This window comes from Pogoniulus pusillus, chromosome 32 (assembly GCF_015220805.1).
Source record: "Pogoniulus pusillus isolate bPogPus1 chromosome 32, bPogPus1.pri, whole genome shotgun sequence".
NCBI lineage: Eukaryota > Metazoa > Chordata > Aves > Piciformes > Lybiidae > Pogoniulus > Pogoniulus pusillus.
In genome coordinates this window covers 13157176-13179714 of record NC_087295.1, presented here as the reverse complement: position 1 = coordinate 13179714, position 22539 = coordinate 13157176, and the positions used below count along the sequence as shown (strand labels likewise).

The window sequence follows — 22539 nt, the reverse complement described above, 5'->3', positions numbered from 1 at the left end:
AGGAGCCTCAATACCTTAAACATGGCAAACAGAGCATCCTGACATGGCTACACTCGAAGCTGCCATGGAAGCACACACAGCCCATCATCCAGGTGTGAGACTCATCAGATGAACCAAGAGCAGTCTCTCCCCAGATCACTCTACACACTGCAGAAGCTGGGGAGGTTGTGTTGCTGTGTGTGGTAAGGTAAGACTCCATGTGAGATGCAAGAAAGGAGAATATTGGGGTTGTGCAAGAATTACTATAGGTTGTTAAGAGAGAGGGCTACAAGTGGGGAGTAGGTGAGAGGCTCAGGAGCTAGGTAGTGGAGCAGCCACAAGTTTAGATGGAGCACTTGCAGACACCAGGGTTTTGTGAGGAACCAGAATGACAAATCCTGAAAGACTGGAGGTCTGAGGGTCAGCTGCAGGTAAGGCCACAGGTCTGGACCAGCTATTGCAGGGATGTGCTTGTACTTCTATGTCTAAGTCTGCCAGTGCATGAGACAAGCGGGGAGAACAGGACTCACCTACCAGATACACTGTCTAATGTTAGCTACTGAAGGCATCCATACTGTCTGTATCTGTCTGTGTTTTCCACTAGCAGGCTTTCCCCACAGCAGACAGAGGAGAGAACAAGATGAAGTGAGTGTTGCATGCCTATTAGGAGTGTGCTGTGCTACTGGCTGGATCAGGAAACACAAAGCTGTCACAGCCTTGCTCCAACCTGGTTGATTCTATGAAGTTACCAGATACAGCAACTCCTTAAACCATTATTAAACCAAAAAATCAAAACTAAACTTTCCTACTTACCTTGTTTTTTACACCAAATTCGTAGACAACTTCTTTCTCTTCATCTCTCATCACTGGAATCTTTGAGGTGTTGCCAACATACACATGGCCTTTTATAACTGGCAACAAATCAAAACAGGATTCAGCAATTTTCTTCAATGCCAAAGAAACATTCTGGCTGTCCAGATCAATAGCTTTGTTTACTGGCAGTGATGTTTCCAAACTGGAACCGTCTGCTGGCTCACTGATTTCACAGCTTGTGTCGTGGAAAGCCTCCTGTGTTTCCAAGACTCTATTTTTAGTGTCTCTGACAGCAGCAGCATCATTGAGCTCCAGCTTGGATGGTTCACTGTCCAGCCTCAGTCTCTTGGCACTCCTTGGCATAGATGCTGGCAGCAGGGTCCCTTTCTCCAGGTGATTGGATGAGCTTGGAAACGACTGCTGATTTTGCCCATCTCTGTCTTGCTCTTTGTGGCTCTCAGCTTTCAGAGTGCTACCCGTTTTAACAAAAGCTGTTGATTTGGATGCAATCGCTTGGAACCCTCCTATTTGAGCCACGGGTCCTGACAGGCTTTGGCTGTCTGCAAAAGCACATCGGCCAAGCTGAATGTTGCCTTTCAGAATGTTGAGCGTCCTGGCCCTGGCGGACAGCTCCGGGTACATAGTGTCCAATATCCTCACGGAGTTCTCCGGAGGAGCGCCCGGGGCAGCGCCGTCGGCTGCCAGCAGAGGAAACCTTCCCGGCACAGGCAGGGCGTGCTTTGGGATGGAAGTGCAGAACTTGAGGGGTGAGGAGCGAGTCCTCCTCCCTGCTGCCGCTTCTGAGGGCGAGGCGGGGGAAAACAAAAGAGCAGATTTTACTGGCGGAGTATCGGTTAGCGGAGACATGAGAGGAGGAACAGGGGTGTCACGTAGCGGGGATATCAACTCATCCAGAGGGGAAAGCAAAGAGGATGGATCAGCAGAAGACAGCGCTGAGGGCATGGTGCAGGCAGCTTTTGGAGGAGTAGCAACCAAAGGCAGTAGCAAGGGGGGCAGAGGAGGACCCATCTCTTGCCTAATTTGATTTATGTTCTCAGAGGAGCATTTCACTGGCAGAGGAGTATTAGCATTGGCGACGACTGGCTGAGTTCGTTTAGCTTTGAGAGCTCTCCTTTTACTTTGGAAAAGTCTCTTGGATGGCTTGGCATGCACGACTTGGGCAGCTGTCTCGGCTGGAACAGTCAGGATTTCAGATGGCTCTTGCTTTCTGCACAATTCATTGCTTGTTTTCAGAGCAACATCCACGTAAGACTCTGACTCCAACACAGGTAACTCCTCAGGTACTGCTTTTTGCGGCTCAGAAGGCTGCGTAACTCTCTGACAACTGCCCTCAACACCAGACAGTCCTTGAGTTGGAAGATGCTTGACAGGTTTTTCCCTACTGCTACCATCTAGCATAACATTGGTGTTGGCTTCTTCTGCACTGCAAATGGTGCCAGTTTGATGATGATGACACTCTTCAGACGCTGGGATCCCCATATCAACACCGAGTAGTAGGTTTTGCTCCACGTTTGACTGAAGCTTTTCAGAATCCTTCTCTCCTAAGAGATTGACAACTGCTAAGGTTTTTGTATTTAATGCACTGCTGTCTTCAGCCAGGCTGCAAGTTTCTGAGGATCCAGTTAACATCTGGCCTACTGGTAACCTATTCTTGGAAGCATTTGGCAACTCAAGACTTTCTTTTGATGACTTAGTCTTTAACAGAATTCCCTCGCTGTCACTGTCAGCTCTGTTAGAATCTAGCACACATTCAGTAGTATCCTCTCTATTTTCAGAGGTTACTAAAGTACCCTCTCGTGTCCAAGAGGCTAGGTCTACAGGATAATCCTCCCCAACCTCACTTGGCAACTCACTTGCACTATTGATGAGGTTGTTTGTTTCACAGCATGTATCTATATCCATCACAGTGTCTGCTCTTAAATGACTCACTGCCAAAGTATTCTCATTGTAAGAGTCTGCATCTAGGACATGAGATTTAACAGTTGCCTGAGGTTCTTTACCTACTGGCTGCTCATTCACATGGGGAATCTTCACATCATTTTTGTGTTCAGATTCCCTCTCAGGGCAGTCCAGTTCTTTGTACATGTTGTTGCTTTCAGCATCCAAGCCTCCTGAAGAACAGTTAAGTGCACTGACAGAGTTTTTATCTCCTTTGGTTTCCTGTGTATGGGAAGCAGCCTTTTCTGTGGAGTTGGTTTCAACAAGACTAACATCTTTCTGAAGACTGCCATTTAGATAGGGAGGCACTGTGGATTCCAAAGCAATTCCCACTTGCACAGCAGAATCTGTTTCTTCAGTGTTTATACAGCCCATTTCCAAATCCTCTTGAGTAGAAAAAGCCAAGCTGCCATTAAAATCCATTTCTGAAGTAGGTGAGCAGATGATCTCTGAAATATTCTTCTTCATACCATTCTCTTCCCAGTTAATTGAACTGGAACAAGTCTCAGTCACCAATTCCTGACTTTGTTCATTTAGTTCCCCTTTTATTTCATCACATTTAACATTTTCAGCTACCAAGAAGTAATTCAGAGGTTTTGCAAACTCTGTTGGAGAAGTAAGACTGCTTTCTACTAAGACAGACTGATCAGTACCCACTTGTTCTAACTGCTCACTGCTTTCCCCTGCAACATCTTCTGGATGATCTTTAAACTCAGTCTCTTGAGATTCAAGCACTCCAAAGTTCTGGGGCTTGGACAGTCCACATTCAAATGGACTACAGAGGTTTTCAGGTTGTTTTATTTCACCTTTTAATGCCATAACATCCAACACAGAGGATTCACACATAGCTACACTGCTCTCTGCATCAGCAGTGCTTGCCATCTTTGGCAGTGCAAGCACACTCTCCAACTCTGACTTCTCTTGTGATAAATCACTACCATTTTCTTCCAGGAGTGCTTTGCCTTTCAAACATTGCCCTTCACTTATATCTGCTAATTCTGTGTTTTCTGCCCTATGGAGTAGCTCTGATGATTCAGCTATTTCTAGAACACATTCTCCATTATACTTTAGGGCTAGTTCAATATTCTCAGGTCTGGTTATATTCACATCTTCAATTTTGAGGTGTTCATCATCTTTTGTAAAGGCTGACAAAGCAGTCCACTCTATACCTACACTTTTGTCTATGTTGTCCACAGACAATGAATTTCTTACTCCTTCAACAACAGCTAAAGGTAAGGAATCTCTAGAGACTTTAACTGTCTCTGGTTCATACTCTCTGTCTTGCTCATCTTTGATAGTTTGCATGCACTGTTCCTCCAGTATCTCTTCACTCTTGTGTTTAATCTCAGAGTGCTGAGAGCATACAAAGAGCTCAACAGATCCAGTGTCAGCCTCAGATTCTGTAATTATTCCCTCCCCATCAAGCTGTATCCTAACATCTTCAGGACAATTCACTTCAGAGAAGGATTTTGAACTACTGAAGTCAGACAATACATTTTCAGAGAGTTCTCTCTCATTATTTGCTTCCACCTGTACTGCAGCTGTCATTTCCTCTCCAATTATCGCTTGTTTTACCTTTTCCTCGAGGTCACTTGCTTTGATTACATGTTTTGATTCATTTTCAACCACTTCATTCTGTATCAACACATCAGATTTCTCCTTAGAATGTTCACTTTGAAGCACAACGCATTGCTCAGGTGGTAAATGAGTAACATTTTGGGGAACAGATCCTGCCCTGGGAGTTTGGGTCTCTCCTGACAATGCATCTTGTCCTGATCTCGTTAATGTACTATGTGTGTTGTGTGTACCCTCATAATCAACAGCTCCAACTAAGACTGCAGACTCTTCTGTTTGCTCTACCTCACTACATCTTTCCAGCTCAGTCTGAGGGTTGAAGTTATGTAATGTAATATCAGCTGAAAATCTTTCCTCTTCACTGTGCATACCCTCACTGTCTCCTTTCTGGTTTTCAATGGCTTCCAATTCCTCTTCTCTTGTTTCAGTTAGGCTTCTCTTCTCAGTTTCCAGGTACTCAGAATTCTCCCCCCTGTTAGTTTCCATGTTTGAAATCAAAGTAGCAGCACCAGTTTGCTCTGTTTCAGCATCACTCTCCTCCTTGCTTGACATCTTTTCATTCCACCTCAGGTTACGTGAGATGTCTGCATGAAGACCACCATGCTCACATGATTTGCTCTGTCTGCTACACTCCTCACCGAGGCTGAATACATCACAACTCTGAGGCTCCACATGCTCTTCTTGTAAAATATTCTCTACTGCAGAAGCACTGCAATCAACTTCTTCATCACTGGAACTTGTGACATCTCCAAACAGTACATCCTTTAATGAAAAATACAAAGTTAATATTCTGAAGCTTGGTACCAGACTTACTACCTATTTCTCTAAACAACAGTGCCTCTGACCTGTAGTGGTTTTGATAAACTAAGGCAGAACAACAGAACTGCAGCCTTTTCCATCACTGTTCTTCATAGCAAACCTAAAGCATCTCTGTGAAAAGTCAGAGACCTAGTGAAAAACAGCAGTTAAGTAGGCTACCCTTGGTTTCACACTGGAGGAATTTGCTAAGAATCATAGAATGAACCAGGTTGGAAGAGAACTCCAAGATCATCCAGGCCAACCTAGCACCCAGCCCTAGCCAGTCAACCACACCATGGCACTAAGTGCCTCATCCAGGCTCTTTCTTCTTCAACACCTCCAGGCACAGTGACTCCACCACCTCCCTGGGCAGCCCATTCCAATGCCAATCACTCTCTGCCAACAACTTCCTCCTCACATCCAGCCTAGACCTCCCTACCACAACTTGAGACTCTGTCCCTTTGTTCTATTGCTGGTTGTCTGGCAGAAGAGCCCAATCCCACCTGGCTACAGCCTCCCTTCAGGTAGTTGTAGACAGTAATGAGGTCGCCCCTGAGCCTCCTCTTCTGCAGGCTGCACACCCCCAGCTCCCTCAGCTTCTCCTCACAGGGCTCTGCTCCAGGCCCCTCACCAGCTTTGTTGCCCTTCTCTGGACACCTTCCAGCACCTCAACATCTCTCTTGAATTGGAGTCCAGAACTGGACACAGCACTCAAGGTGTGGCCTGACCAGTGTTGAGCACAGGGGCAGAATAACCTCCCTTGTCCTGCTGCCCACACTGCTCCTGATCCAGGCCACGATGCCATTGGCTCTCTTGGCCCACCTGGGCACACTGCTGCCTCATCTTCAGCTACTCTCTACCAGTACTCCAGGTCCCTTTCTGCCTGGCTGCTCTCAGCCACTCTGTTCCCAGCCTGTAGTGCTGCTTGATGTTGTTGTGGCCAAAATGTAGAACCCTGCACTTAGCCTTGTTAAATCTCACCCCAGTGAAAGCAACATTTACACCTAACAAGAGTCAAGCCTGTAAGCCTACAGCACTGGGACAAGAAACAAGGGTGATTTTGCTTTGAATATACTGCTGAAAATTGTGTTTTGCCTCCTTCTGAAGGCAGTATGCTAGAAAGCAAAAAAGCATCTATATGGGTCTGAATAGTCAGAGACTCCCTCAGTGCATGAGCAACTACTGCTAACACTCAAAACAAAAAAGAAAAGCCCAGGATTAGCAAATGTTTATCTTTACAGTAATCATATGACCAAGTTAGTGCCAAGTCAGCCCTCCTGGAACTCACCTGTGTAGTTAGTGGAGAAAGTTGTATTGGTGAAAGCAGAGCAGGGAGAGGCCTGGTCCAATTCAATATATCCATCACACTTCCACCTGAGCCATTTTCTTCCTGATCAGAGAAGTCTGAACTGCTGTGTGCCACATCTGTCTGTACTATCATATCTTCAGGTTTATCCTCACCACCACGCTGGCATTCTTTGGGAGTCCTGCTCTCAACACAGTCACCTCCAAAAGGCTCAGTACTCACTTGAAGTTGCACAGCTGCTCCAGAGTTTTGCTTTCCAGCACCTTCCAGTGAGGAATAGCAAGGCAGCATTGTGCCATCGCACTTCCTGATCTTGTGCTGGAATTGTACACTATCTGTGACACAAAAGTTGTGTTAAGAAACTTTTCCTGTCCCATTTTTCTGTACAGAGTTAATACACACAGTATCACACACAGTATCACACACAGTATCACCAAGGGTGGAAAAGACCTCATAGATCAGCAAGTCCAACCCTTTACCACACAGCTCAAGGCCAGACCATGGCACCAAGTGCCACGTCCAATCCTGCCTTGAACAGCTCCAGGGACGGCGACTCCACCACCTCCCCGGGCAGCCCATTCCAGTGTCCAATGACTCTCTCAGGGAAGAACTTTCTCCTCACCTCCAGCCTAAATCTCCCCTGGCACAGCCTGAGGCTGTGTCCTCTCGTTCTGGTGCTGGCCACCTGAGAGAAGAGAGCAACCTCCTCCTGGCCACAACCTCCCCTCAGGTAGCTGTAGACAGCAATAAGGTCTCCCCTGAGCCTCCTCTTCTCCAGGCTAACCAATCCCAGCTCCCTCAGTCTCTCCTCGTAGGGCTGTGCTCAAGGCCTCTCCCCAGCCTCGTTGCCCTTCTCTGGACACGCTCAAGCATCTCAATGTCCCTCCTAAACTGGGGGGCCCAGAACTGAACACAGTACTCAAGGTGTGGTCTAAGCAGTGCAGAGTACAGGGGCAGAATGACCTCCACTTGTGCATTAACAAATTAAGCATTACTGGAACCTACCTTCTGTAACAGTCAGCCTTCTTTTTTCAGGCCATGTCTTATCCTGAGTAGAAACTGGAAAAAAAAACAAACCCATGCACCAACATTTCTTTTTTTGTCAGAAAGAGACAGTTCATAGAATCATAGAATCAACCAGGTTGGAAGAGACCTCCAAGATCACCCAGTCCAACCTAGCACCCAGGCCTAGCCAGTCAACCAGACCATGGCACCAAGTGCCTCATCCAGTCTCTTCCTGAAGACCTCCAGGGACAGCGACTCCACCACCTCCCTGGGCAGCCCATTCCAATGCCAATCACTCCCTCTCTGAAGAACTTCCTCCTAACATCCAGCCTATACCTACCCTCGCACAACTTGAGACTCTGTCCCCTTGCTCTATTGCTGGTTGCCTGGGAGAAGAGGCCACCCCCTACCTGGCTACAATGTCCCTTCAGGGAGTTGTAGACAGCAATGAAGTCTGCCCTGAGCCTCCTCTTCTCTAGGCTGCACACCCCCAGCTCCCTCAGCCTCTCCTCATAGGGTTTGTGTTCCAGGCCCTTCACCAGCTTTGTTGCCCTTCTCTGGACACCTTCCAGCACCTCAACATCTCTCTTGAATTGAGGGGCCCAGAACTGGACACAGCACTCAAGGTGTGGCCTGACCAGTGCTGAGTACAGGGGCAGAAGAACCTCCCTTGTCCTGCTGCCCACACTGCTCCTGATCCAGGCCACGATGCCATTGGCTCTCTTGGCCACCTGGGCACACTGCTGGCTCATCTTCAGCTACTCTCTATCAGTACCCCCAGGTTCCAAGGACATGTCAAGATGCTACATTGCCAACTCACCCCAGACAGGATCCTTCCCCCGAGCCTTCCTCTTTCCTGTTGCACTGTCTATGCACATCCAAAGTTCTTCCAACAGAAGTTTGATTTTTTCTGTCAAAATAAATACTGTTATAAACTGAGGAACACATCAAATGGTTGGAGAGTTAAGAATTCATGTTTCTTTATCTCTGCTCAGAGTGCAGATGTGCCTACAAACCCACAAAACACAAACCACTCACAAAAAGCAGTAAGACAAGGCCTTTTAGCTTCAGGGAAAGAGAAATGCTAGATGCCAGTGAAGGAATGAATCCTGTGTTGGCCAGAGCCATACAGAAGACTGAAGGAACAGCTGCAAAATGCTTTGTCATAGCAGCACCTAAAGTTTAAAAGCAGATGTGAATGCAACAGTGGTGAAACAGGTCTCTAAACCAAATCAGATGACATGGATGTAAATGGGGGAGGAGATCTTCTAGTAAGAGAGTACAATCACATTCTTTCCTTAACCACACTCACTAGTAACTCATCTTAACCATGGAGTGACAGCACATTCAATAGCGCTGAATTAACTACCAGGCAACAACATCAGAATCAGAATCAAAGAATCAGTCAGGGTTGGAAGGGACCACAAGGATCAGCCAGTTCCAACCCCCCTGCCACGCACAGGGACACCCTACCCTAGAGCAGGCTGCCCACAGCCTCAGCCAGCCTGGCCTTAAACACCTTCAGCCATGGGGCCTCAACCCCCTCCCTGGGCAACCCATTCCAGCCTCTCACCACTCTCATGCTCAACAACTTCTTTCCCACATCCAGGCTGAACCTACCCATCTCCAGCTTTGCTCCATTCCCCCCAGTCCTGTCACTCCCTGACAGCCTAAAAACTCCCTCGGCCTCTCCTCATAGGCTTTGTGTTCCAGGCCCCTCACCAGCTTTGTTGCCCTTCTCTGGACACCTTCCAGCACCTCAACATCTCTCTTCAATTGAGGAGCTCAGAACTGGACACAGCACTCAAGGTGTGGCCTGACCAGTGCTGAGTACAAAGGCAGAATAACCTCCCTTGTCCTGCTGGCCACACTGCTCCTGATGCAGGCCAGGATGTCATTGGCTCTCTTGGCCACCTGGGCACACTGCTGCCTCATCTTCAGCTCCTCTCTACCAGCACCCCCAGGTCCTTCTCTGCCTGGCTGCTCTCAGCCCCTCTGGCCCCAGCCTGTAGCACTGCTTGGGGTTGTTGTGGCCGAAGTGTAGAACCCTGCACTTGGCCTTGTTCAATCTCATCCCACTTGCCTCTGTTCACCCATCCAGACTGGCAAGGTCCCTCTGCAGGGCAAAGAGAGCAGGGAAGATTTTATTTGGACTGAAAATTGTTTTCAGAATTTCTAAACAATTCAGAAGTAGCATCAGTACAGAAAAAAATAAAAATTGCTTGAAGTTTAGCCTCAGTCCTTGAGAGGAAGTTTAGAAGGAGTTTGTTCCACTGCATAATTTATGGAACTTGTAGCAGATATTTTAGACCTTGGTGGGGGGAGAGTGGAGAGTCAATAGGAACTATACAATCTGGATTTCACAGAATGTTAGGGATTAGAAGGGACCTCAAAAAGTCATTGAGTCCAACCCCCCTGGGCAGAATTTAAGAGTAAGTCACAGAGGAACACACCCAGGCAGGTTTTCAGTGTCTCCAGAGGAGACTCCACAACAACGCTGGGCAACCCCTTCCAGTGTTCTCTCACCCTCACAGTGAAAAAGTTTCTCCTTATGCTCACTTGGAACCTCCTGTGTTGGAGCATGCACCCATTGCCTCTTGGGCTGTCACTGGACATCAATGGGAAGAGCCTTTCCACTTGATTTACAGAGCCTCACACAAAACTGCAGCAGTCTGCACTGCTGTCTTGTGTCTTTGCTCTGCATGCTTTAGATTTCACCAAGCTTCAAAGACAATTTGACTGTATTTTTCCTCAGTGTTTGCCTTCTGTTTCATGATTGCACAGCAACTGACTTCACACACACAGGGCTGATTACTACTTTTAATGGATCTAGTATATTCCTTATTGCAAACCTGAAAACAGTCATCTGTAATGTTAGCCCTTCAGCATAACTTATTTGTACCAACCATATATGCTCCTCATGCATTTCTGTCAGTGTTGTCTCCTTCCAGAAATGCACCTGCAGAAGAGTTGCAATCAATTCATAACAGTTGGTCCTGCAAAACATCTTACCTTTGTCTATATCTGTTTTAAGATCTTCACTTGAACTCTGGGTCTCTGCATGCTTGACTATGAGAAAGAGCAGAGGGAGAAGAGGAAACGGTTCAGATGGAACTATTGTTCCTTTGGAACCACACCCAAACCTGAAGGCAAAGGTGAACAATTACCTTGTGCTAGTTTGAGCCTAGCTAGAATGTTTTGGTGAGAAGAATTAGATTTTAGGCTGTGAAAAGGAAGCAGTGGGGATGGCTGCTGCACTCATAGGCTTGCTGAGATGGATAAGAACAAGAACATAAATAGAGATAACAGAGTCACTGTCTGGGCTGCATCTCTCTCTAACCTAACCTGCTGTCTGTGTGACTAATCCATCTGCTTCCTAATCCCCTTGGCTGACCCTCAAAACTACCTTAAACATAAGGCAAGATCTAGGGTAAGGTAGAGGGGTGGGAGGAAGGTGGAAGGGGACTCATGTTTCTGGGAGGGCTGTTGTGCTTCTGTATTACCTTTTAACTTGTATATAACTTAGATATTTTAACTACCTGCTTGTATATTGTGCTAAGCTGTAAATAGAAAGCTTCATTCAATTTCTAGAGCAGCTGAATCTAGTCTGGGTGATTTTCCAAAGTATGGGGGGGAGCAGGGAACACCCAAACCATCACATACCTTTTCTGCACTTCTCTTGCAGCACACCATCAAGTTTTCCCTGTTCAAATAAAACAATATTCATTTTTCATGTCATAATCTGTTTGGAGAGCATCTGCCCTCAATGAGCATAAAAATCTAAAGCAGTGTTTCAAAGGCCATACTTCGGATGGCACATCTCCCATCTTGTACAGGGTTAATCCTCCTGGGGGGAGTGATCTTGAACCTGACTCCAGGTGCTCTTGACCCTCCCCCAGGGGTGAGTCTGAACATGACAAGGTGATGGTGGTTTAGCCCACTCCCCCTCCCTGTCTAAGATCCATAAAAGCAGGGGGATAGCCTGTTCCTCTCTCTCCCTCCCTGTCAGCATCACCATTCCTGTTTCCTGCTGCTCTTTGACTTACCACGTGGCCATCATCACCACAAGGTGGACAAAACCCACTGCCATCAAATCTGTTTGTATGTTTACATATTTTGTGTCTCATTTCCCTTTCCCTATACCTTTGTGACTTCCCTACCTCATATACCTTGTATTTATTGTTAAACCTTTCTTCTTTTAACTTCCACATTGCAGTGAGATTATTTATTTGGGTCTGCTTTACCTTTCCTCTCTCTCTCCATCTAATTACTTTTCTTTTGGGAAAGATGGGGGAAGAGGGAAGGGCACCCTAGAAATTGTTATTGGTTCTATCAACTATATTTGAGTCTCTGGGACATTTAAATTGGAACCAAGACACATCTCTTAAAGTTTAGTTATTCAACAAATGTCATTTCACTATTCCAGTATCTCCATTACTGGCAGCTTATGTTCTTTATTCTGCAGAAATGCTAAGAGGAGCTTCATCCAAAAGACCGGGAAAGTCTTACTTGTGCCTTTTTGAGCTCCTTTTCAAGCCTCTTCTTTTCAGTCTTCAGTTGTCTGAAGTCTTGTGTGCGCTTTGTCGCAGCCTCTTCAAGAGACACAAACAAAATTCAGGTCAGAAATTGCAATGTAAGAGACAGCCAATTTAAGCAGTGTTGGTCACCACTTTGCTAATCAAATTACTTGAAAGAAAAAACAAGTGTGAAATAAAAATCTGTTAAATCTATTGAAGCCATAGTTTTGGTTGTCAAGACATACATCCACGCCTGTTGTCTTCCACTGCATAATTACTACCCTGAACTAGTGAAATAGATTACTTTCCTCACTTAAATGCAAGGAGGAAGATGAGACATACTGAAATATTACTGTACATCTATACACCAAGGGAAAAAAAGGGAGTAAGATTAAAAATGAGGTGTTATGATTTCCATGTGCTTTATTGTCTTCATTACAAGAGATCTTCAGTTCAGAGATGAAAACACCATCGCCACCTGCATTAGTTATCACAGACTGGTAGGAGATGGAAAGGAACTTTGGAGATCATAGAATCAACCAGGTTGGAAGAGACCTCCAAGATCATCCAGGCCAACCTAGCACCCAGCCCTGGCCAATCAACCAGACCATGGCACTAAGTGCCTCATCCAGGCTATTCTTGAATATCTCCAAGGATGGTGACTCCACCACCTCCCTGGGCAACCCATTCCAATGCCAATCACTCTCTCTGACAACAACTTCCTCCTCACATCCAGCCTAGACCTCCTCTGCCACAACTTGAGACTCTGTCCCTTTGTTCTATTGCTGGTTGCCTAGGATAAGAGACCAACCCCACCTGGCTACAGCCTCCCTGCAGGGAGTTGTAGACAGTAATGAGGCCTGCCCTGAGCCTCCTCTTCTGCAGCCTGCACACCCCCAGCTCCCTCAGCCTCTCCTCATAGGGTTTGTGCTCCAGGCCCTTCACCAGCTTCGTTGCCCTTCTCTGGACACCTTCCAGCACCTCAGCATCTCTCTTGAATTGAGGGGCCCAGAACTGGACACAGCACTCAAGGTGTGGCCTGAACAGTGCCAAGTACAGGGGAATAACAACCTCCCTTGTCCTGCTGGCCACACTGCTCCTGATACAGGCCAAGATGCCATTGGCTCACCCAGTCCAACCAGAGAAGGTGTCCAGAAATGTGTCCAGGTGGGTTTTCAAAGTATCCAGAGAAGGAAACTCCATAACCTCTCTGGGCAGCCTGCTCCAGAGCTCTGGCACCCTCAAACAAGTTTGTCCTTACGTTCAAGTGAAACCTCCTGTGCTTTGGTTTGTATTCATTGTCCCTTGACCTGACACTGGCCACTACTGAGATGAGTGCAGCCCCATCCTCATGACCTCCACCCTTTAGATATAAGATTTCCTCTCAGTCTTTTTCCCACACATGGGAACACCCAGCCTTGCTCCTTGGGCCCTCAGAGTCAGATAGATGCAATTCTTTGGACAAAAATGCATTCTAGATGGGAAGCAGGAGAAGAGCAGAGTACCACAAGGTAGAAAGTTACCTTCAAGTTTCTTCACTTTTGTTTCCAGTTTCTTCCTCCTGGGAAAAAGAAGGCATTGATACATCATTCCTGTACATAACTGTGTTGCACACACACAAAACAACAAGTAACCATTGCAGAGAAAACACACTCCCTAGCCCCAGCACCTGTGAAGCCAATGTGTCCCTGGAGCTGAAAACTCCAGTTGGTGGCAGGTTGACAGCATTTTCACACATGCAGCTGCATCTGCTGCAGAGGCAGAGTTTGATCTTAAGAGAAACAGACCACTAACAGAGCTTCAATTACAGCCTGGAATTATAAACACCACTCATAGAACTGGCTTCTGGTCTTTGTATTTCTCTGATGTCATGTAAACAAGTTAATTTTACTCCTTAAAACCAAGCAGACCTTGCTTGTAATCACTAAGACCTAACCAATGAGATAATCGGGAATAGCCTTTGGGATCACCTATCACCCAACAGGGTTTTTGTTAAGAATATCCATGTGTTTCCTAAAGACAAATCAAATGATGCATCTGGAATGGATTTTGACCTCTCTGGGCAATCTGTCATCCTTACAGTAAAAAAGGTGGGGGGGGGAGGGCGGAAAGAAAGGAAAAATAATGTTTCTTCAGTTGCAGTTTGGCAGTTTGTATCCATTGCCTCTTCTCCTGTCACTGAACATCACAGAAAAGACCCTGGCTTCATCTTCTTTACACCCTGGCTTCATCTTCTTTACACCCTGGCTTCAGGAATTAACAGAGATTGATTAGATCCCCCCAAGTCTTCTCTTCTCCAGACTAGACAGTTCAAGATCTGACTTTCCTCAGTGGAGAGATGCTGCTCTCCCTTGTCTTCTTTGTGGCCCTTCACTCGCCCCAGCATGTCCATATCTCTTTTACTGGGGTGCCCAGAACTGGATGCAGTGCTCCAGGTGTGGCCTCAGCAGTGCTGAGAACAAGGGAAGCACCACCTCCCTCAGCCTGATGCAGAGCAGGATACCAGTAGCCTTCTTTGCCACAAGGGCACATCGCTGGTTCTTGCCCAACCTGGTCCCAGCTCACAGCAGCTGGGCAGCCTCCAGCACATACTGGTGTATGGGTTAGTTCCTTGCCAGGTGCAGAGTTTTACATTTCTTGTTCCTGGCCTTCCTGAGGTTTCCATCAGCCCATTTCTCCACCCTGCCCAGCTGGTGCTGGATGGCAGCAGGCTGCCCTGGCCTGTCAGCCACTCCCTCCTGCTTTGCATCCTTGGCAATCTCACCCAGGACATGCACTGCCCCATCACACAGACCAGCAGCAGGGCTGGACCCAGCACAGCTCCCCTCCCTCTTCCTCCCACAGGGCATACTGCTAGTTCTGGCCTCCAACTAGACTGTGTGCCATCCTCACCACTCTCAGGGCCCAGCTCTCCAGTGGTCTGCAATCCACCTCAGTGTCTGCTCAGCCAGCCCTTGCAGCAACAGCTTCAGGAGCTGTGAAGCTCTGACAGGAGAAAAATATCAGAGGCATTACTGAAGGCCTGGCAGACACAAGCCACTGCTCTCCCCTCACAGACCAGGCATTAAGTTACTCCTCACAACAGCTCATCCAGTCAGCCAAACATAACTTCCCTCTGGAGAAGCCATGCTGACTTCTTCTGAGCAGTGTCTTTTCCTTCTTCTGCCCATAAATAGGTAGGATGAGCTGCTCAATTAACTTTTCAGAGATCAAGGTGAGGCTGCCTGGCCTTGCCTCCTTCTTTAAGACATGAAAGGCAGGAGATAGGTGACAGATTTATACTGACACAGCATGCTACAGCAGTCAGTGCTCTGAAGAAGCAATCAGCAATGCGGTTGCTGCTCTTAGGGCAATGTGCTAAAGACTCCTTTAAGCTCACAGGAAATAGAGTATCTATATGTGAAGTGAGTGCAGCCTGGAAGAAGTGACTACAGCAAGTGACAACAATGTTAGCCTGCTTGTACAGTCCTGATGATTATGATGATGACAGTGGCTTGCTGCTGTGCTCAGGAGTATGTTTCACAAGCCATGTGATATCTCACATGCAAGATGTTTGATGTTTCAGTCTCTTGATCATCTCCATGACCCTTTGCTGGATTTTCCCCAGTACATCCACATCTCTCTTGTACAGAGAAGCCCAGAACTGGACACAGTACTCCAGATGTGGTCTCAGCAGTGCTGAGTATAGACATCATAGAATCATAGAATTACAGAAGCAGTCAGGGTGGGAAGGGACCACAAGGATCTGCCAGTTCCAAATCCCCTGTCATGTCCAGGGACACCCTACCCTAGAGCAGGCTGCCCACAGCCTCAGCCAGCCTGGCCTGAAACACCTCCAGCCATTTGGGCTCAACCACCTCCCTGGGCAACCCATTCCAGCCTCTCACCACTCTCATGCTCAACAACTTCCTCCTCACATCCAGCCGGAGATCACCTTCCTTGACATACTGGTAGCACCAAAACAGCTTAGAACAGCAAAGTTAAAAATGAGCCAGCTTACAAGAAGGAAAAAAGGAGTCTCATTGTGTCAGAACACATCAGAAATAAAAGCTGACCACAAAAACCAGTACAAGTATCTTAGGATTCCAAGCAACTTCAAAGTGACCACTGGTGTTGAGCAAAATAACCACAACTACAAACTCACAGCACTCAGTTGTACATTAGCTGGTGTAAATACCTTTGCATACAATAATAAGAAGCCCCAGCTCCCTGAAACAGGTGGTTTGGAAGCTAGGAGTGTTACAAGGTTAAAGAGAGATGAGATAAATTCACTAGGGAGTCCATTAGCAGTGGTAAGACAGGACAACATACACATGTGCTCCAGGCAAGGAAGCCTCTGAGTGACTGGTTACTGGAAGAACAAACTTTGGGAACTATCAAGGCTTTGTAGTACTGTGAGCTAAGGCAGCAAAACTGGCTGCTGTTATGGGTTTGGTGCCAAATCCCTTTTGTCCATTTCCAGTCATGGTGGACAGTTCAGACCTGCTGAGCTGTTACAACTATTTTAAAGGACTGATTTTAAGTGCAAATCACTTTGTCAATATTTATGTATTGGTCTCAGAGATTTAGCAGCACAATGGAAACAGACAGCAGCCAAGACTAAGAACCATGTAAGACTGGAGGCACTACAGCTTCTTATCCATCTTGCCCTTTGCTAAGCAACCAGCTAGAGCCAGCAGGGTAATAATTAAACTAAAGCTATTTTCCAGAGGGATTGCTACAGTATCTAATTCCATCCTTTCATCAACTCCATGTTGAATTCATAAGCATAAAAACTGTAGGGAAATGGAAAGCAAAACTAGCAAAGGTGTAGGAACAAGTTCTAAGAGAGGTAAGGGGAGAGGAAAAGAAAGGTTGTGAAAAAGAAGCATCACTCACACAGCATCACTGTTTACTATTTCTTCTTTAATTTTAACATATTCCAGTTGACTCTCACGATAAATCTTGAGAGAACACTGTGGAAAAGGAAAGCACAGTTAACATCTGTCCTTACTGAGGGAAAAAAAAACAGCAAGAGTTTTACCTTTTCTAATGGAAACAGTGCACAGCTGGAAAAATAAAGGTGTATTTAAAGAGAAAACAAGCACGTTGAAAAGTCAGGTTATTCTTCTTCACATTTATAACAAACAAACATCTATTTAACTTTTCAGTATGTCTCCAGAACCTGTCAGGAAGGGAACTCAAAGCTGAAGTCAAGAGAATTATCATACACAAGACATATAATCCACTGCTCTGACAAAAGATCTCAGCTGTTAATATTACCTGAGGGAAGAGAATTTAAAAACCAGAATCATAGAACCATGGAATTAACCAGGTTGGAAGAGACCTCCAAGATCATCCAGGCCAACCTAGCACCCAGCCCTAGACAATCAACCAGACCATGGCACTAAGTGCCTCAGCCAGTTTGCAACACCTCCAGGCACAGCGACTCCACCACCTTCCCTGGGCAGCCCATTCCAATGCCAATCACTCTCTCTGACAACAACTTCCTCCCCACATCCAGCCTAGACCTCCCCTGCCACAACTTCACACTGTGTCCCCTTCTTCTGTTGCTGCTTGCCTGGGAGAAGAGACCAACCAGCACCTGGCTACAGCCTCCCTTCAGGTAGTTGTAGACAGCAATGAGCTCTGCCCTGAGCCTCCTCTTCTGCAGGCTAAACACCCCCAGCTCCCTCAGCCTCTCTTCATAGGGTTTGTGTTCCAGGCCCCTCACCAGCTTCATCACCCTTCTCTGGACACCTTCCAGCACCTCAACAACTCTCTTGAATTGAGGAGCCCAGAACTGGACACAGCACTCAAGGTGTGGCCTGACCAGTGCCGAGTACAGGGGCAGAAGAACCTCCCTTGTCCTGCTGCCCACACTGCTCCTGAGCCAGGCCAGGATGCCATTGGCTCTCTTGGCCACCTGGGCACACTGCTGCCTCATCTTCAGCTACTCTCTACCAGCACTCCCAGGGCCCTCTCTGCCTGGCTGCTCTCAGCCACTCAGTCCCCAGCCTGTAGCACTGCTTGGGGTTGCTGTGGCCAAAGTGCTGAACCCTGCACTTGGCCTTGTTCAATCTCATCCTATTGGCCTCTGCCCACCCATCCAGCTTGTCTAGGTCCCTCTGCAGGGCTCTCCTACCCTTCAACAGATCAACATCTGCTCCTAGCTTGGTGTCATCTGCAAACTTACTGATGATGGACTCAATCCCCAGTCAGTTTCAACACAGGAGGAAAACTACGCACAGTGGCAAGACAGGAGCTCATCTCCTGCTTTGCACTGCCACGAAAAAACTACAAGAAAGAAGACTGGGTATTTTCTGCACAAATAATAGTCAATTACTAGAAAATACATGCATTTAGGTGATTTGAACAGTCTAAATCTCAGCTAAGGGATGTGAAAGATTGCTAAACCATAGAGTGGTTTAGGTTGGAAGGGACCTCAAAGCTCAACCAGTCCCAACGCCCTGCCATAGGCAGGGACACCTCCCACTAGAACAGGTTGCTCAAGGCCTCATCCAACCTGGCCTTGAACCTCTCCAGGGAGGGAGCAGCCACAACCTCCCTGGGCAACCTGTGCCACTGTTTCACCACCCTCACTGGAAAGAACTTCTTCCTGACATCCAGTCTAAATCTTCCCTCTGCCAATTTAATCCCATTACTCCTCATCCTGTCATCACAAGACCTTGTCAATAGTCCCTCCCCAGTCTTCCTGTAGGCCCCCTACTGGAAGGCCACTACAACATCTCCTCGAAGCCTCCTCTTCTCCAGGCTGAAGAGCACCAACTCTCTCAGCCTGTCCTCATTGCAGAGCTGCTGCAGCCCTCTGAGCATCTTGGTGGTCCTCCCCTGGACTGGCTCCAATAGTTCCATATCTTCCTTGTGTTGGGGGCTCCAGAACTGTACACGGTACTCCAGGAGGGCTCTCACAAGAGCAGAGTAAAAGTCTGATAATCTGATAAGAAAACCAGGAGCTACAGAAGCTTGAGCTTTTTACCTACCTGAAATCTGCTGCATTTCTCTCTTTGTTTGCATAAACCCAGAGCTGCCTGTTCCAGTGAGCTGTAAAAGCCTGCTTCATTAAAACGAGCATAAAATACATACATTTCTTTCAACAGAAGTGAAAGTTATTTAAACCTTACAAACACACCTTTTTCTCTTCCAACTCTGCTTTCAAGGAACCCAACTCTTCCTGGCATTTTTCCAGAGGCAGGATTTTCTGTAGCATCTGCTCCACTTGGCAACGAAGAGCAGAGATCTCCCTGAAATTGAAAGTGTAATTAAAAATCAAGTTGCCAGAAAACATAGGTGCTTCCAAACTCAGTGTTCTAATTCATCAAGCCTGTGTCTGAGTACTTTGCTTTCATAGAATCATAGAATCAACCAGGTTGGAAGAGACCTCCAAGATCATCCAGGCCAACCCAGCACCCAGCCCGAGCCAGTCAACTACACCATGGCACCAAGTGCCTCATCCAGCCTTTTCTTGAACACCTGCAGGGATGGTGACTCCACCACCTCCCTGGGCAGCCCATTCCAATGGCCATTCGACTTGGTCACTTCTAGACTCTTGTGTGAGACAGGGCCAGGAAAGACGTAGAAGGAGGACAGATTTCTTTCCTCATCAAGGGTATCTCTGCTGTCAATGGCTTTGGAAGCATGGTAAAAGAAAGGAACACATCAAAAGCTCAGCCTAGACCCAGGGACACTGCTGTCAGGTCAGACTCCTCAAGCTGCCCAAGACACAGAGAACACAGAGCACATAACATCCTTAGTAAATAGTTTAAATGAAACTCACCGTTCAGCAAACTGAAGCTGTAGACTCTTGTTAAGGTAGACATTTAGAAGTTTATAAATCTCCACTTGCAAAGAAACATCCAGCAAAGACTTCCACCCAAAATGATACAGGGCTTGCAGAACAAAGTGTTCAATTAAAATCTGTTTGATTGACAGGACTTCATAGAATCATCATAGAATCAACCAGGTTGGAAGAGACCTCCAAGATCATCCAGGCCAACCTAGCACCCAGCCCTGTCCAATCAACCAGACCATGGCACTAAGTGCCTCATCCAGGCTTTTCTTGAACACCTCCAGGGACGGTGCCTCCACCACCTCCCTGGGCAGCCCATTCCAATGCCAATCACTCTCTCTGACAACAACTTCCTCCTAACATCCAGCCTATACTTTCCTCAGCACAACTTAAGATTGTGTCCCCTTGTTCTGTTGCTGGTTGCCTGGCAGAAGAGGCCATCCCCCACCTGGCTACAATGTCCCTTCAGGTAGTTGCAGACAGCAATGAGGTCACCCCTGAGCCTCCTCTTCTGCAGGCTGCACACCCCCAGCTCCCTCAGCCTCTCCTCATAGGATTTGTGTTCCAGGCCCCTCACCAGCTTTGTTGCCATTCTCTGGACACCTTCCAGCACCTCAACATCTCTCTTGAATCAAGGAGCCCAGAACTGGACACAGTACTCAAGGGGTGGCCTGACCAGTGCTGAGTACAGGGGCAGAATAACCTCCCTTGTCCTACTGGCCACACTCTTCCTCATCCAGGCCAGGATGCCATTGGCTCTCTTGGCCACCTGGGCACACTGCTGCCTCATCTTCAGCCTACTATCTATCAGTACTCCCAGGGCCCTTTCCTTCTGGCTGCTCTCAGCCACTCAGTCCCCAGCCTGTAATGCTGCTTGGGGTTGTTGTGGCCAAAGTGCAGAACCCTACACTTGGCTTTGTTAAATGTCATCCCATTGGCCTCTGCCCACCCATCCAGCCTGCCCAGGTCCCTCTGCAGGGCTCTGCTACCTTCCAACAGATCAACACCTGCTCCTAGCTTGGTGTCATCTGCAAACTTACTGATGCTGGACTCAATCCCCTCGTCCAGATCATCAGTAAAGATACTGACTTCTGCCATACGATGTACAAACTGAGGTAATCCTCAGCAACACAGCCCTCATTATCCTTATATGAGAGACAAGTGGATCTTAAATTGACAGTTTTAATTCCAAAGCCCTATTTCCCTGAAAGCCTTTCCACTCTGTTCTTTACTACAGGCATCATCTCTTAACTTAAAAGCCTCAAGCCCTCTTATAAGAAATTCTGTAAGGACACCAACTGAAAGCAAAGGATATCTGTGCATTTCTGTTGATACTCTGTCAGCAAACGACTGCAAAAGAAAGGAAGGAAGGAAGGAAAAAAAATACATTACTCATTTTCTCATTTGATTCTGAAAAATGATGTCTTAGGATATCTTTTCTTTTGCTTCATAAATGAATACAGGAAGCACAAGGTTGATTTGCATTTTCTGACAGTAGTCAACATAGCCTTTTTGTTTCATTAAGCTATCTGAACCTCAAAGCAAGCTGCTTTAAAATAGAGAAAACAAACAACCAAACTAATAATGTCATGAATTTGTAGCCAGTAACTATTTACAGCTCTTAAAAGACAACAATTCAAGAATCACTTAAAGAACAAAATATACATATAATAAAAACATATACACAGAGCCATAAAAATCATATCTTAGTTCTCAAGCTTAGAAGGATGTTTTCCTATGACAGAACTCACACAAGAAAAATAGTTCAAAAGACCCTAAAAGGCTTTAATCTTTACATTATTCTTCTAGCAGCTAGAAGAAGGTAACTCCTACTCTGATTCAAGCGGTATAGTGTGCTGCAGGTCAGCACCAAGGAAAGCTGTTGCCTCCTTTCCTCAAATCTCTGTTCAAGACTGAGAAAGGAGAAGGAAGAGAAACAGTGTGGGTTACTCCAGTGCAGAGACATCAGGTTACTGTTGCTTGCAACTGTTAAGAGTAATCAAGCAAAGTAAAAAGAAAGAAAAGGGCTGAGATGCAAGTACTTAGAGGAGAGGTAATCAGCACAAGATACACAGGCACTGGCAGAGTGAGAAGACAAAGTTTGGAGGCAGGTAATGGAATAGGTCTGTGGACACAGAGTAGTGGAGCTTTGAAGGAAAGGATCCCAGCTAAGGCAGCAAGGGCTCTCTCAAACACTTTTTGGAAAGCAGAATGCAGGACTGAATTGCTGGAGTTGCTAAGGCCAGATTTGACACACTATGTGGGGAAGAGTAAAGGAGGGGGAAAAATCACATCATAATTAGGAGCTATAGCAAGGATATCAGGCCATAGTGTGGAACCATAGAATGGTTTAGATTGGAAGGGACCTCAAAGATCATCCAGTTCCAACCCTCTGCCATAGGCAGGGACATCTCCCATTAGAAGAGCTTGCTCAAGGCCCCATCCAACCTGGCTGGGTATGGAAGTATGGAAGACATTATGCATGGCAGTACATTATTCCATGGAATCAATTCTATGCTGCTAGTTATTGAGAAGAAGGGGAAGTAATCACAAGAGCAAGAAAATGATAAGGAGCACTTTAGAACCTTACTGTTCTGATGTTCAGCCTCACTTTTCGTGTTCTGACAGTTCACACCTCAATGCTCAGACTAGATTCTGTTGAACAGGTGTGCATGCATCCCTGTAGGGTTTTACTTCTTGTACTACAGTCTTCACAACACAGAAAACGAAGTAAATCTCCTCAAAGAGCAGCTCTGACAGTACTCATAATAATAAATACACTGCTACAGCCAGACAAA

The 22539-nt window shown here is 46.6% G+C and overlaps 1 protein-coding gene across 3 annotated transcripts in view; it reads right to left on the bottom strand.

Moving 5' to 3' along the window:
* The window catches only part of ICE1 (interactor of little elongation complex ELL subunit 1), a 49480-nt gene that overhangs the window by 11816 nt on the left and 15125 nt on the right, over positions 1-22539 (bottom strand). For all 3 annotated transcript variants that reach the window (XM_064169693.1, XM_064169691.1, XM_064169692.1), the window contains 12 exons: positions 21057-21091; positions 19730-19748; positions 19085-19196; positions 16831-16907; positions 13476-13513; positions 11945-12027; positions 11099-11138; positions 10448-10504; positions 8256-8345; positions 7436-7489; positions 6413-6765; positions 793-5088 (listed from right to left, as the gene is read on the bottom strand). In XM_064169693.1, coding sequence (XP_064025763.1) covers positions 793-5088; positions 6413-6765; positions 7436-7489; positions 8256-8345; positions 10448-10504; positions 11099-11138; positions 11945-12027; positions 13476-13513; positions 16831-16907; positions 19085-19162 — 5166 coding nt within the window. In that variant the 5' untranslated portion in view covers positions 19163-19196; positions 19730-19748; positions 21057-21091. The remainder of the gene's footprint in view (positions 1-792; positions 5089-6412; positions 6766-7435; positions 7490-8255; positions 8346-10447; positions 10505-11098; positions 11139-11944; positions 12028-13475; positions 13514-16830; positions 16908-19084; positions 19197-19729; positions 19749-21056; positions 21092-22539) is intronic.